This window comes from Oryzias melastigma, linkage group LG4 (assembly GCF_002922805.2).
Source record: "Oryzias melastigma strain HK-1 linkage group LG4, ASM292280v2, whole genome shotgun sequence".
NCBI lineage: Eukaryota > Metazoa > Chordata > Actinopteri > Beloniformes > Adrianichthyidae > Oryzias > Oryzias melastigma.
The window spans coordinates 20,791,872-20,806,499 of NC_050515.1; the positions used below are offsets into that span (position 1 = coordinate 20,791,872).

The 14,628-nt window shown below is 38.8% G+C and overlaps 1 protein-coding gene across 2 annotated transcripts in view; it reads left to right on the forward strand.

The window, feature by feature from the left end:
- The first annotated feature begins 474 nt into the window (after positions 1-474).
- Positions 475-14,628, forward strand: part of wu:fi04e12 (epiplakin) — a 33,578-nt gene continuing 19,424 nt past the window's right edge. The window contains exons 1-16 of one of the 2 annotated variants that reach the window (XM_024279312.2): positions 475-2,286; positions 5,513-5,597; positions 6,012-6,133; positions 6,221-6,374; positions 7,421-7,546; positions 7,970-8,029; positions 8,108-8,275; positions 8,523-8,627; positions 8,703-8,798; positions 10,184-10,309; positions 10,421-10,570; positions 11,294-11,448; positions 11,868-11,994; positions 12,242-12,428; positions 13,763-14,379; positions 14,458-14,628. In XM_024279312.2, the coding sequence (XP_024135080.1) occupies positions 2,057-2,286; positions 5,513-5,597; positions 6,012-6,133; positions 6,221-6,374; positions 7,421-7,546; positions 7,970-8,029; positions 8,108-8,275; positions 8,523-8,627; positions 8,703-8,798; positions 10,184-10,309; positions 10,421-10,570; positions 11,294-11,448; positions 11,868-11,994; positions 12,242-12,428; positions 13,763-14,379; positions 14,458-14,628 (2,679 nt within the window). In that variant the 5' untranslated portion in view covers positions 475-2,056. Of the gene's footprint in view, positions 2,287-5,512; positions 5,598-6,011; positions 6,134-6,220; positions 6,375-7,420; positions 7,547-7,969; positions 8,030-8,107; positions 8,276-8,522; positions 8,799-10,183; positions 10,310-10,420; positions 10,571-11,293; positions 11,449-11,867; positions 11,995-12,241; positions 12,429-13,762; positions 14,380-14,457 lie in introns of both variants that reach the window. The other variant, XM_036211602.1, reaches the window with a different exon arrangement.

Below are 14,628 nucleotides of genomic sequence, written 5' to 3' on the forward strand. Positions count from 1 at the left end.
TGAGCAATGCAAATCCAGTGCTATTTTCCTTGAAAACTGCTAAAAACGTACACATTTCTATCACAGAAACAGACAATTTTAAAAACATTTTTGTTTTTGATGCTGCCTCATGAGCAAACGGAGAGGTGTGCAGGTATAAAGAAAGGTAGACTAATTTGCAACAATGCAAAGCAGAACAGGAGGAAGAACAATTGTAGTTTGTTACCCTTCGCTTGCATTTTTTGCAGAAGAAAACTTAAAGGCATCAGAATGTGACATAATATGATGAATAAAAGTAAACTACTTTTAATGTCTACTGCAGAGGTGCCCAGAGTCAGTCCTCGAGGGCCGGCCTCCTTGCTGGTTTTCCAGAAATCCTGCCTTATCTGCTGCTGATTATCTGGATCTGGTGTGTTTGGCCAATAAGGAGCTTCAATGGCAGGTTGGTTGGAAAACATGTTGGACACCAGCCCTCGAGGCCTGACTTTGGACCCCCCATTGCATTTCAGTGTGTGTCAACGATGCTTTATAAATAAAGATTGATTTGAAAATCTATAAACTGCAACATTTATGTTGCACCGAGAAGAGGTAATTTCCAGACAAAAGAGCAGGTTACAAAGTTTTATTAATACAATAAACATAAAACGTTCCCAAGCTCTCCTCTCCTTGACATGTGTCTGATTGTCTGTCACCGTGCCGAATAACACTTCAAAAAAACGTGCAGAAAAATACACAAAGAAACAACAATAAAATTCAGACATGCACGAGATAAAGCACAACACACTTTAAGTCGGACACGGACAAAACTCAAACTAGACAGATCTCAGGAGTATGAACTAAGGGAAGTGACTTAAACAAACAAAATAACAAAAAAGAAAATTAGTCCGCTCACACACCTGATTAATCAACCACGCTGAGAGCCTCGTGTGGAGCGGACAAACAAAAACACAAAAAACAAAACTTAAAATCAGGACAGCAGGGCACAGTACTCCGACACTGGTGCGTCGCAAAACCACACGCCCAGTCTTTAAAACCCCTCAGTCAGTCCAGATCTACCGCTGCCGTGATGTTGCAAACTCAGACTCGCATCAGCTGACGCAGCTTCGTCAGCCGCCCCGTCCCACAACAGGAAGCTAGCACCTAGCAACCACACATCAACTTCCTTTTATACCCTGTGCTGTGGGAACAGCGACACCTACTGGAGCCTCCCGTTACATTTAGTTTATTTTATCGGTGGGCTGCACGGTGGTGCAGTGGTTTGCACTCGTCTTGCCTCACAGCGAGAAGGTTCAATCTCAGCTGGGTCCTTTTTGTGTGGAGTTTGCATGTGCTCCTGGTGCGTGTGTGGATTCACTCCAGTCCAAACATCCTTCATAGATTAATTAGTGACTAAATGACCCCAAGGTGAGTGTGGGAGTGTGTGTGTGGCCCAGGGACAGATTGGCGACCTGTCCAGGGTAACCTCCCTTTGCACAGCAGTAGTTGGGATAGGCTCCAGTAACCCTGTGACCCCAAAAATGATGCAGGATTTGCTCATTGGTTTTAATATACGATTGTGTTGCATGCCCTAAGATCAAATCCTTTGTAAAAAAAAAAAAAGGAATAATTGAACTGTTACGTGAAACTTTATTCTGCATGACTGGAGTGGGAACTCCTAAAAATAATTTATCTGAAAATCTGCAGTAATTCAGTGTAATCTAATTTTGCCCAAAATTCTCTAAATTACTTCAGGCTGTTGGAGCTGAGAAACGCCCTGTCCCCTCCAGATTTCTCTTTTTTTTCCCACTACAGCTCCCTCTTTGACATCCGACAGTTCAGAGGCAGGTGAGCTTTACACGCACATCTGCGCCTCCAGCTGAATGTTAATGGGTGTGGCAGTAAGATTATTTTGGAACATGGAGGAGTAGGAAAAAACTTTTTGGCTCAGTGGAGGCAGAGAGGTGTGGTCTCAATCCACCCGAAAAGCGCACGTCTCCTGCGCGCTGCGCGCATTGTGCAGCCGGGGGGTTCCGGGACAGGTGAGACGCAGGAGAGACTCGCGAACCGCGGCTGTGAGGCCGCCCTGTAACCGCTCACCATGAGCGCGTACGGCTCCCAGCACGGGCTCAACATGAGCCGCAGAGCTAGCTCCAAGGGCGACCTGACCAACGCCGGGGGTTACCATTACGCACAAAGCGACTTGGTGCAAGGAAGCGGGAACGGATACGACCCGCACATGGAGATGGACAGACAGAGGAGCTACACCATCTCCAGGAGCAGAGGCTTTGGAATGAGCTTCTCAGGAGGAGCGCCAATGGGCGGAATGAGGTGGGAATGATGCTTTTGATACTTTCATCTAAATAAACTGTTTAATTCAGCTGCGCGTGGCTGAAAGCTGAACTCCTTTAAATTATTCATCCAACACAGAAACCCTTCAGATGTTTGTGCAAACCCATTAGGCTATCTCTTAAGTCGGTTTGTTAAATAAATGTTGACCAACTCCTCTCCCAAATCCGCATGCAAATATACACAGAGCTCGAGGACTAAACAAGACCAAACGCGTTAGTTCAGTTTATTATTTATTTACTACGGAAGCCGAGAGCGGAGCCTCTTCAAAACCTTTGTTATCCCGAAAAAAAACTCCCGCAACAATTCATGTTTTTGTTTTACTTACTTACTTTTCTATTCTAGAAAAACAAAAAGAAACTTATGAGACACATAACACGAAAGTTACTGCATTGTCATGAAGATGAAGTCTATTTTTATTTGAATAAAGTGCTCGTGATTTATTAATGTTATATGTTTCAATATGCATCCGGGGATAATGCAGATAAGAATGTAAACAATTATAATAAATGGGCAATTAAATGCAATAACTATTGTTTTGGCTGAGATAAAATGCTCCTGAAACATATTTTTGGAAGACAATAAAGCTGATAAATGTTGTTTTTTGGCTTAATTCAATAAAAATTAATTCTGATGAGAAAATTTAAAAAGTTAGCTTTGTTCAGTAGATTTAAGCTAGGTTCTTCAATGTTGTTTTTAGTAATGTACAATCGTTTCAATTACAAAAAATCATGTCAATACATTCATCTCACAAAAAATGTTGTTACAAGTAGACAACAACTTTACTATCCAGTTATCCCAGGAAAACAACTTGTTTTAAAACATATCGGTCTCGGCTTACGTAGTTTCTGGATTTCTGTTTATCTGGTTTTGACTGGGATGATTGCTCACACCCGCTGTTAATAAAGTACAGCTGCAGTGTGATTGAAGGCTTGTCTCTTAGCATGCTTTTATTTTTGCTTCATTTTGGTGATAAATCAGCTTCTTCCCTGAGCTGCAGATGTGTAATTTACGGCTCTCTGTGAACTTCTGACCTCCCCGAGCTGCGGCGTCCCCACGTTCCGTTCCAGAGATGTGTCAGTTTCAGAGTGTACCCTTCACAAAACAGTTTGAGGGAACATAACACAGGTTTCAGGAATTATGGGGAGTTTCTGGAGTTTGTGAGAAGTCATGGCCCTTTGTCAAACCCTGTAATTAAAGTCATTATTGAGAGAAACTGCTGCAAAGTTATGCAAGGCCCCATATATAGCTTTAAAAAGGTTCATGATTTGATTCAATCCATTTCCCCCTAAATTGTTCTTTTTAGGGTTCTTGTATGTATTTCCCCTTGAATAACTCTAATGGTTAGTCTTTGGCATTTACAATGTATTGTAAGTTTAAGATAAAACAAAAGTAAAAAGTTGATGAGTCGTGTTTTGATATGATTTTACTTAATTGTACACTAAAAGTTCAAAAGAAAGAAATAAAATTTGATGAATCAATTATTGATAGGATTTTACTTACGTGTAGACTAATTTTTTTTTTAAAGATATAGAAATTGACAAGTCACATTTTGATAGGATTCAACTAAATTTTACACAAATTTAAATGGAATAAAATTTGATGAATCATGTTTTTTATAGGATTTTGCTTCATTGTACTTTTAAAAAATGTTTTAAAGAAAAACAAATTCAAGTTGGCTAGTTGCATTTTGATACGATTTTGCCTAATCGTACTCTAAAATAGAGTTTTTAAAAAGGGAATAACAGTTGATGAGTCACATTTTGATTGTATTTTATCTAATTGTACTTTAAAAAAGCTTTTAAAAATCTATAGAAGTTGACAGTATTTTACTTGTTCTTTAAAAAAAGTCAATAAATAATTAGGATTCTACTTAATTAGACATATTTATATAGTATTTTTTTATTGTTCTTTAAAAAAGTAAAAAAAAAAAAAAAAAGAAATTAAAGGTGGTGAGTCACATTATGATGGGATTTTACTTACATGTACTCCAAAAAAAGGTTTAAAAAACAAAATAAAAACTGAGCAGTCACCTTTTAAAATTATTTTACTTAAAAAAGTGTTCATAGAGAAACAATGTCAGGGTGATTCTGTGGATATCTTCCCTGTCTTTCCTCTGTGAATCCATCACTCCCAAGAAAACTTCCTGTGTTCATTTCAGTTACTTTTCAGTCTAGGAGATTTCTAATGGACTGACTTCCCCTTTTATATAATAATTAAGTTTAATCCAAATCTTGTATGTAAGGCTGATTCCTATTTCTTTTTTGATGTTGCGACATAACTTGTCCAGCAACTGGAATTCATAAGGGTCAGAGCTCTCTTTTCATGAAGGATTTTTGGACAATGACTTAGTGTTATTATTTATTCATCCATTATTTAACCAAGAAACTCCAATTGAAATCTGCAGATCTATTTTCTAAGGAATTCTGGCAAGAATGCAAATTACTACACTTTCCAATAAACTTTATGCAATTAAAACAGTAAAGAAAATGTAAAATAACAGCATGTTAGTGAGTTAATTTCCTGGTCCTTCAGAATAGCATCAAACTGAGACAAAGTTGGGAGATGAGGAAGTGGGATTGTCCTTTGCAGAAACTTTCGGTCCGTTGGTGTCCAACACTGACGGCCCAACGACTCCCTTCTATATAAATGTGTACCAGCGTGTGAGACGACAAGCCTCCATCATTCACAGTTTGTTATAAAATACAAACAGGCTTGAAAAATTGAATTAAACATGCGGTGAGTCTGTACTGGTATATAAAATATCCTCATGATCCAGCAAAGGAAGAAATGTTGCAGCAACAAGTCTCCTTTTTGCACAGAAAGAAAGACATAATTTTGTGTCTGAAACTCGACTTTAGATGCAGATTTTTTACAATGAAATAAATATGACGCTTAAAAGACAGCGAGTCATCGATTAATATGCCTAAATAGTTGAAAACATGAACAACTTTAATAAATGAACCATCAGGAGCAACAGTTGTCTAACATTACTTTAGTTTTGCTTGTAAAGAGGAATAGTTGAATATGAAAGATATCAAACTCATTAACAAAAAGGATCTTTTCAGGGCTTCCTTGCAGATTAAAATGTGAGCTAAGATTGATTTTAACCCTAAAAGAGTGTACCTTTGTAATGGTACGAGTGTGTTTGTTCAGTTTGACCCTGATGACAGAATTGCTAAAAGGTTGACTTTGCTGCCCTCTGCAGTGGCGCCCCGCTCAGCCAGAGGACTGTGAGTCTGCAGAGCCAGTGCCAGGAGTACCTGATGAAAGCCGAAGTCGCCATGCAGTCCGTGAGTTGTGTTAGTTTCACTCTTTCCCACACTTCAGGGTGAGTCAGAGTGTTTTTTTAACGTAGAAGGGAACTATGTGCAGCTCCTCTCTGAGAAAGAATGACAGAAATGTGTTTGCGGCTTCGACTACAGAGGTAAATAGAAAAAAAAAAAAAATGGGACGTTGTTTGGCTTCTCGGTGGATCGTCTTGAGAAATAATGTCACCGTCGGTCCAGTTTATGATGCCAAAGTGAATTCTGGCTGCAGAAGCTGAAACCACACACCCCACCTCTATTTAAATGACATGCAATTATCACATAGTGTTTATCTCTAGAGTTCATGACCCCTTCCAGCTTGAACTTATTAAAGCCTTTTCCTCTCATAGGTCACCTATCTGTTTTTGATTATTTCTTCATTGTGTGAACTTGTTTTAGGGTAATGCTCAGGGGGAGGCAGAGTTCTGGATGGGGAAGGCTCGAGAAGCCATCGACAAGATGATGAACTGTGCCATGGAAATGAGTCACATGGGCCAGCCCAATGACGGTGTGGTCAAAAGGTGAAGCAACATTCAAGTTCTGTTCATTTTATCGCCCCACCTGGAAGTGGCTCACGGACATCATCTCGCCTCACATGTAACCTCCAGCTTGGATGTGTACCGGGATCAGCTGAGGGGGCTTCAGATGGCCTTAACAAGCACCGTGCCACGCAGGAGGAGCCTTCGCGGGAGCTCTGGAGGTTGGGGGGATGAGGCCCCCAGGAGCTTCCAAGACGCTACAGGGTGGATTGCACAGCAAAAGGTGAGCGGTAAAGCTGAATTGCTGGGTAAGGGGGGGACCCGTAAATGCTGTGCGTGCCCCTCAAATGTGATGGCCCACAAAAATCCACGGTTAACTAAAGAAATAGAAACAAACAAAAAAACTACCCCCATAATATAATATAAAAGCAAAAAATCTATAAGTATAGATGGACAGACAGATAGACAAATAGACAAAAAGAAAAATGCAGCTTTAATGGGACACTAACCAGTGTCCTGCCTGGGCCTGTCCCAAGCCCGGCATTTGCTAAGTGTAGAGTAAGGAAGAGAATTCAACATAAAAGTTTTGAGACATATCAAATCGATAAAAATAGAAACATAGATAGATGAACTGATATGATGGTTTTCTAAGCATTTTAGAGACTTGGATAAACTTTCACCCAGATTTGACCCCCCACCCCCCACCCCCCCAGCTAAATATAGGCCTGGTCCATTCTTGTTTTGATCTCCTTGCAAATGTTAAATTATTACACATCGATGGTTTTAGTTTCTTAAATCCAGAATTTTAATCTGCCCCTAAAATGTACAAGGATTTAAAGTTTAAAACAAATTAGTTTCTTGTATCCACCAAACTGTTCAGTCCTGTTTTTAAATCGGTAAACAAAATCCATCTTAACTTAAACTTCAAATCTGTATGAGTCGAAATATTAAATACAGTTCAATTCATACGTATTGGTTTTTTGTTTTGGTTAAAAGGGTTTGATATATATGCAGATATAAATTATGAAAATATAAAGTTCAGCTAAAACACATTTTTTTAAATTGAGTTTTATATTTATTAATAAAAAGTCAATTTAAGGTACTAGTGAATCTTTTTATATTTTTAATTAAGCTCCACCCTGAGTTCAGAAATCAAAGCATGTTTTTGTTAAAATGGCTTTTACTGGTCCAGACGTGTTTGAGAACCTAAAGTTACGTTTCTTTCTGTTGCTCCGTCTTCCAGTGGATCTCTCAGATCTCACTGACTGATGTGATGTTTTTGGAGGTGTTGACGAGGTGATCTGAACTCCCTGTGATCTTGTGTTCCAGCGTCTGATTGAAACAGCGCAGTGGGGAGATGACCCAGCATCCATCGACCAGCAGCTCATCAGTCACCAGAAGTTTCACACCACGATCCAGAGGTCCCCCGAGGTAGAACGGGCCAAAGACGATCTGGTGGGTTCTGACTGCTGTGCAGTTCAAATTTAATCTGTTCAATCTCCAAGACAAAGGATTGTGTTGTAGATAGAATCAGTTTAATTCCTGGAATTGGAGCCTTTTTGGTTTCACAATTCTCATTGCACCTTTAAGAAAACATGAAGCTGCTTTCTCTCCTATTTTAATTATCTCTCACTGAATCCAAAATAACCACAAAGTAACCCTTGAAGCTCACCTGCACACAAATTTCCTTTTTTTAAGATAAATTTATATGAACAGATTATCAAGACTAGGAATTCTCTCCAAAAAAATCTGTTTTTCTATCTGTCGAGGTTTAGATTGAACCTAAATTTTGTTTTGATTTTGGTATAGTCCCATTGATTTTTTAAAACTTTTTTATTTTTTATTTAAAAAACACACAAATGTGCCTCTGTCTTTCAGATGAGAAGAGGAGACAAAGCACGGTCACATGCTCTGGAGCAAGACTGGGAAAGTCTAAAGGTCTGAAACAAGAAACATCTTCATCATCATTAATGTCGGGTTTCTTTTAATGTTTATTCGAACTCTCAACCTTCCCAGAAAATGTCAGTTAGCCGGATGGAGCAGCTGCGGGATCTCCAGAAGATCCTTCAAGAAATCTCCTTAGAAATCATGTGGGTGAACGAGAGAGAGGAGGAGGAGCTGATGTTCGACTGGGGCGACAAGAACATCGAGCAGTACATCCCCAAGAAGCAGGAGGCCTACTCTGTGAGTGAAGCTGCTCAGCTTTCCAGGGTTACGACAGAAATCCACATTTTCTTGTTCAAGATCTGCAATCTTTTAACATGCTAGAAGGATAAACAGCCAAAATTCTTTATGTGAAGTAACTCTGTGCCTCATAAGTGAGAGATCTTTCTGTGGCAGATTAGATTTTAGCAGCTGGAGTCACTCGTCTTCTGCATTTAAAATTATCCCATCATCTGTGCAAATTACTGAAGCTCTTGTCATGCAACAGAAACTGATGAGCGCCCTGGAGGAGAAAGAGAAGGACTTGTACAAAGCAAAAACCAAAGCCGACGTCCTTCTGAAAAACAACCACCCGGCCTCGGACAAAATAGAGGTATGGACAGATTTCTCCACATTTATCCAAAGCAAAGCTGTGAGCAATAATTTGTATTTTTATTTTTTTTTCCAGGCTTACATGGATACACTGCAGACCCAGTGGAGCTGGCTGCTTCAAATCACTAAATGCATCGACGTTCATTTGAAGGAGAACGGAGCTTACTGGCTGGTAAGAAATCACAGCATATAAAATGATATATACAACTCCCCCAGCCCCCACATAGATCTGCTTTTCTATGTATAAGTGTCAAAATATGTCACCCATAATCCTGTAAAGTTCTCTCCTTCAAAATAGAGCTGGCATTTTAATATATATTTTTGGAGGCAGCCATTTTGAAATGAGCATTAAAAGCTCTTCTACTGCCTCTAGTGGAATGTTGATGAACTACATGACAGAAAACATACCAAGTTAAATACAATGGGTTTTTACAGAAAGTTTGAATCCTGCTAATGATCTCAGAAATGCATGTATCAAAGTGTTTTATGGGGTTTAAAAACAACATTTATGGAACTTGGTTTGATTAAAGATTTTTTGGGGGAATTGTTTAAAAAAACTAAGAGGTTGTAACCTAAAAGCTTAGCTTTTGGGTCACCTTTTGAAGGGAGTTGCATTATCTTTCATCCCTAATTAAATGTGTACTATTTAGCTTGGTTTTTGACTCCTGCGCTAAACAAAATATTTTTCAAAGCCTTAAAGTCCCACATCATGTATTAAGCTATTTCAAAAACATTCTCAGAGGTCTTTAAATTGCCATTTTTACCTCCAAAAATGGTTTTCTAGGACGTAGTTTCTGCTGCAGAGCAGCAGCGATTCATTAGAAGTTTGCCTCTGAGTTGTGGGTGAGATTGTTGGTGTGGAGTAACCCCGCCTCCTCTTTCCTTCCCCATTGCTGAGAGCTCTCTCAGCAATGGCCACTGAATTTTCTGTGTCACAAATACACTCTTTTTCAAATTGGATTCAATTGATTCAAACTGATTTAAATAAAGAAATTCACAGATGCAGTTTTAATCAGACTTCTATCATCAGAAAATGTCACAAGAACATGTTAAAAGCACCAAACAAACACAAAATTCAACAAATATTAATCGGAATGGGTCTTTAAAGTAACACTTCTTGATTGGACTTCATAAAATATTCTTTTGAACCAACTGCCTCCATGAGGAAACAGTGCAGCACTAGAACAAATGTAGAGATTTTAAGAACAGAACTGGTAGGACTGCATCTGATGCCAAAAACAGCAAGTCAGTACAGGATGACTGTTTTGCTTTTTTAAACTAAGAACCGTATTAATGGGGTCTGACTTCACGCTTCATTCAGGCATGACCCGAGGAATCTGATCCAGTTCCATTTACTGGTCATACATCATCTTTTTATGAAGACGTCCTTTCAGATTGTAGAGATAATTGTAAACAGCAAAAAAGCTTCCTAGCTAAGAAATTGACAAAAAAAAACTTAGTTTCCATGATTTTTTTGTTTTTCTAGACCTTCTAGATCTATCTTCCTACTATAAAACTGACTTTTCTTCTGATTCTTGTGTTTTATTTCTCTCATAGTTCTTTAAGGAAGCCAACGACACCAACAGTGCTCTTCAGAAGGAACATGAATCGATCCGCAAGAAGTTCTCCTGTGACAAAGACACCTCCCTGGAGGACCTGATGGAGCTCCTCAAAGGCCTGGAGGTGTGGCAGCTTCTTCTAACCTATGAGAAAGGCGTTTTCATCTTGTTCTGTGACACTTGGAATGAAGAGATGTGAGATTTCCTTCAACCTGTGACCCTTCCCCATCTTCAGAAAGAGAAGGAGCAGATCATGGAGCACAGGCGGCAGGTGCAGCACCTAGTCAGCAAGTCGAAGAGCATTGTGAGGCTGAGGCCCAGGAACCCAGAGGTGAAGAGCAACGGCACCGTTGTCAAAGCTCTGTGCGACTTCAAGCAAGACCAGGTCAGCTCATAACTAAAATGTTTGATACACACTTACTGATTGATGTTTTTACTGTGATGGAGATCAGATTTGGTCAATCTTTAATTATAGTGGGAAGCATTTGGACCCTTAATTTGTTTCCAGCTATGATAAAAAAAACCCTTCTTGCTTCAAGTTGATGCTAAACTAAGGTTATTTTAGAGCTAGAGTGATTTATATTTGCATTTATAGGCGTCAAGGATTTACAACTTTGAAGGTTTGTAAAAAGCTTGGTAGCATGAGTGAACATCTAAGCAAATAATACACAATAATAAATAATAAATATTAGTCCAGCTTTGTAGATATAGACAGCGTCAGCCTCCAAAACTAAAGCAGGAAGTCGGGTTACAAAAAAATAGAAAAATCCTCAACTTCTGCTTCTATTTCTATGAAGTTCTAGGAATCTTAAGGACTCATAGAAACCGAGACAAAGATTTTCATTGAAAAATGTTGGATTTATAACCATTTGGATATGAAATGTAGAGCTTCACCAATTATATTTATAAAGATAAGTTTACAATGAAGAATACTATTGGGCTTTTAGCAGGGAACCATTCAGGAGAAGCCAACATTGTTGAGATATGACCTCCTCCTCCCGTTTTGGAAAAGTTTAGCAATCAAATCAATGCATGAACATGGCCTACAGAGGCAGGAGGCTCCTGATGTTCCCGATATGACAAATCCATTCCTCGCTCCCTTTTGCAGAAAGTGATCCTTACTGGAAACGAGGCCATCCTTAAGGACAACAGTCAGCGCAGCAAGTGGCTTGTGACGGGCCCTGGAGGACTGGACATGCTGGTGCCGTCCGTGTGCCTGATCATACCCCCTCCTAACCCGCTGAGCATCAGCATCGCCAGCAAGTAAGAAGATTTTTTTTAATCACGCTTTTTTTTAAATGTGTGATAACAATGGAGTGTCAGCAACTTTTAACTTTGGGTTAAAAAAAAAAAACATATAGGAATTGGAGCAGGTTTAATATACACAATGTGCTTGAGATAAGTTACAAACGTTGTGACACAAATGAATTCACGGTCCACATCATTAGCCCTCCACCCCCATGCTTGACTACTGAGTTTGATTCTTTCAGAATTAAGGACCCTAACCCTTTTTTATTTATTTTTATTTTTTTACAAATAATTTAAAAATGTTAGGAATGTATGCACATTAAACATTATTACGATGTTTTATCTGCATGTCCTGATTCATAAAATACATATTTTTCCTGACTTTTACATATAGAAGCTTTCTTTTTAAAAATTTATTCTTTTCTTGTTCAAAGGAATGAGCAATACTTTGAGTCTATCCTGTCCATCTGGAATCAGCTGTACATCAACGTGAAGAGTCTCATCGCCTGGCAATACTGTGTGCTGGACATCAAATACATCAACTCTCTCACTATCACCATGGTAACACACAGTTACATCTCTCTGATTAATCTTACAAGATTTGGATTTTTTTTTACTTTTGTAAAAAGTAAAAAAAATGATGAAAAGTATAAAAGATTTTAATCTTGTAAAGAAGAAGCATTATTATTATTATCAAAGAGAAAACAGGTTATATGAACCAACCAAACACAAACTTTGAAGTGTGTTGAATATTTTATTGTCCTTTTTTATTATTTAATTTAATTTTTTGTACATCACCCTTTTCCAGCTTTCTAAGATGCGTCCAGATGAGTACAAGCAGATCATAAAGAACATGGAGGCTCATTTTGAGGAGTTCAAAATAACAAGCCGTGACTCCCAGATGTTTGCTGACGAGGACAAAAGGAGCATTGAGAACCAGGTCAACGGAGCCCAGGCGCACTATGAGAAGCTGGTGGTGGAGCTGCCGGTTTACGGTCAGTACAGTCACAAACACACGTCTCTCATATCTGTTGTCATTAGAATTTTGGCATTTTAAACCAGTTAGGATTATCTTTATTTCAATTCCAGGTAGAAGGTAAAAATGGAAGGTTCTGGAAACTTAATTTATGTGGTTACTGACTCCCAAATTTCTCACAGTGTGATTAAACTAACACCACTTAGTGACATTATAATCTTATTCTAGTCAACTTGCATTTTGTTTTACATCTTTGTGAAAAAATAAAAGTTTTCAAATAAGTTGAAAACTATAATGTGAGACTGATGTTAAAATTTGCATTTGAAAAATTATCAAAAAATTATTTTTTAAATACAAAAGAAAAATAATAGAAGGAATTAGAGTTTTAAATTTGCTTTGTTATAATTTTAATTTTTAGGATTTTCTTTGGCTAGAAAGAATTTATATGCAACAACAAATGTATTTTTAAAAAGACAGAAATGCCAAATTGTAAAATAAAATGTTAGGAGCATTTTTAATACTGTATTTACCACACTATAGGGTGCACTGGATATGATGCTCTCCGTCAATTAATTAATTAATAAATTAATTAATTTATAAAACAAACATTATTGTAAATAGGCTAACTCCCAACCTTGTTAGTAACACTTAAAAAGCCCAATCAGGAACTGCTACATGTTAGCCATGTTAGCATATTCACAATAACTCTCAACTTTGCAACATGTAAAAAACAGAGTGATAGCGCTAAAACAGATGTCCTTGTGACTACACTACCCCTAACCATGTTAGTAACGCGGAAAAAAAGCACAATCCAAAACCGCTATACGTTAGATGTGTTAGTATATTGACAATAGTTCTCAACTTTGTTTGTAACATGTAAAAAAACAGACTGATACAGCTAATACTCCCAACCTGGTTAGTAACATGTAAAAAAAGCACAGTTCGAAATCGCTACACGTTAGGCATGTTAGCATATTTGCAATATCATTCAACTAAGCAAAAAAAAATATTGTTACTGTGACCTAGCTAACTTCCAATTAAGTTTGTAACATGAAAAAAGAGCACAATCGGACACTGCTACATGTTAGCTGCGCTAGCGTATTCACAATAAAACCAACCAAACACTTTGACAGTGCCTCGTGTACCTCTCTAAATCGCATTGACATTCAGCACAACAAGAATTAGTCTATAAATTTGACGCTCTGGATTATAAGGTGGACTGACGTTTTTTGAAAAAAATAAAATAAAAAAATAAGAGTTTTAAGTTCACCTTATTGTACAGAAAATACAGAAGTTTTATTTTTTCCAGAAAGTAATACATTTATTTAAAAAAAAGTTTATGTCCTTTCACAGTTGCCCACCAGGAACCAGCGCCACAAGTTATTGAGCATCAGCATCTACAGCAGCCTCCGCAACATCAGCAGGTGATATTCATACAGCAGCCACCAATGCAGCAGAGGCAAGTATTTCTGCATCATCAGCAGCCACAGGTGATTGAGCAACAGCAGTTACTGCAACAGCAACAACTGCTGCAACAGCAACAAGTAATCGAGCAGCAGCGAGTGCAACAGCAACAAGTAATCGAGCAACAGCGGTCGCAACAGCAGCAAATACTCGAGCAGCAGCAACAAGCTGCAGCAAAAGAGGAGTCCAAGCGGTTGGAGGAAGAAAGACGACTGGCAGAGCTCAAGAAACAAGTGGAGAAGAAGGTGGAAGTGAAAAAGGAGGTGGTGAGCAAAGACTCTGGGACAAAGAAAGAAGGGAACAGATGGGCCAAAGTAACAAGAAGGGTGCTGCTGTCATCCTCTTCCTCGACTTCCTCAGCTTCCTTGTCATCTCAGTTCTTGACTGAACTGCACGCGCTCAGGCTGAGGCTGGAGACTGCCGAAGCCGCGCTGAGTCAGCACATTCACATCTGTGTCGGAGACGATGGAGTACAAGACTGTAGCTACAGGATCACAGAGTTAAAGGTGAAGCAGAATAAGAAAACACACAAAAAAGGAAAACTGGCTTATGGTTTTTAAACTTTGCGGATATGTTTCTTTCAGATGGTGCAAAGTGACGTCGACCTAATGCGTGACGAGTACATACGCTTGAGGGAGCGTATTGTGAAAGACCTGGAAGACATGAACGACTCTGATAAAGCCCAGTTCCTCCGCAGCGAGCTTGGAGGGATTAACCAGAGACTCGGCAGTTTGGAGAGCAGCTCCTCAGCTTAC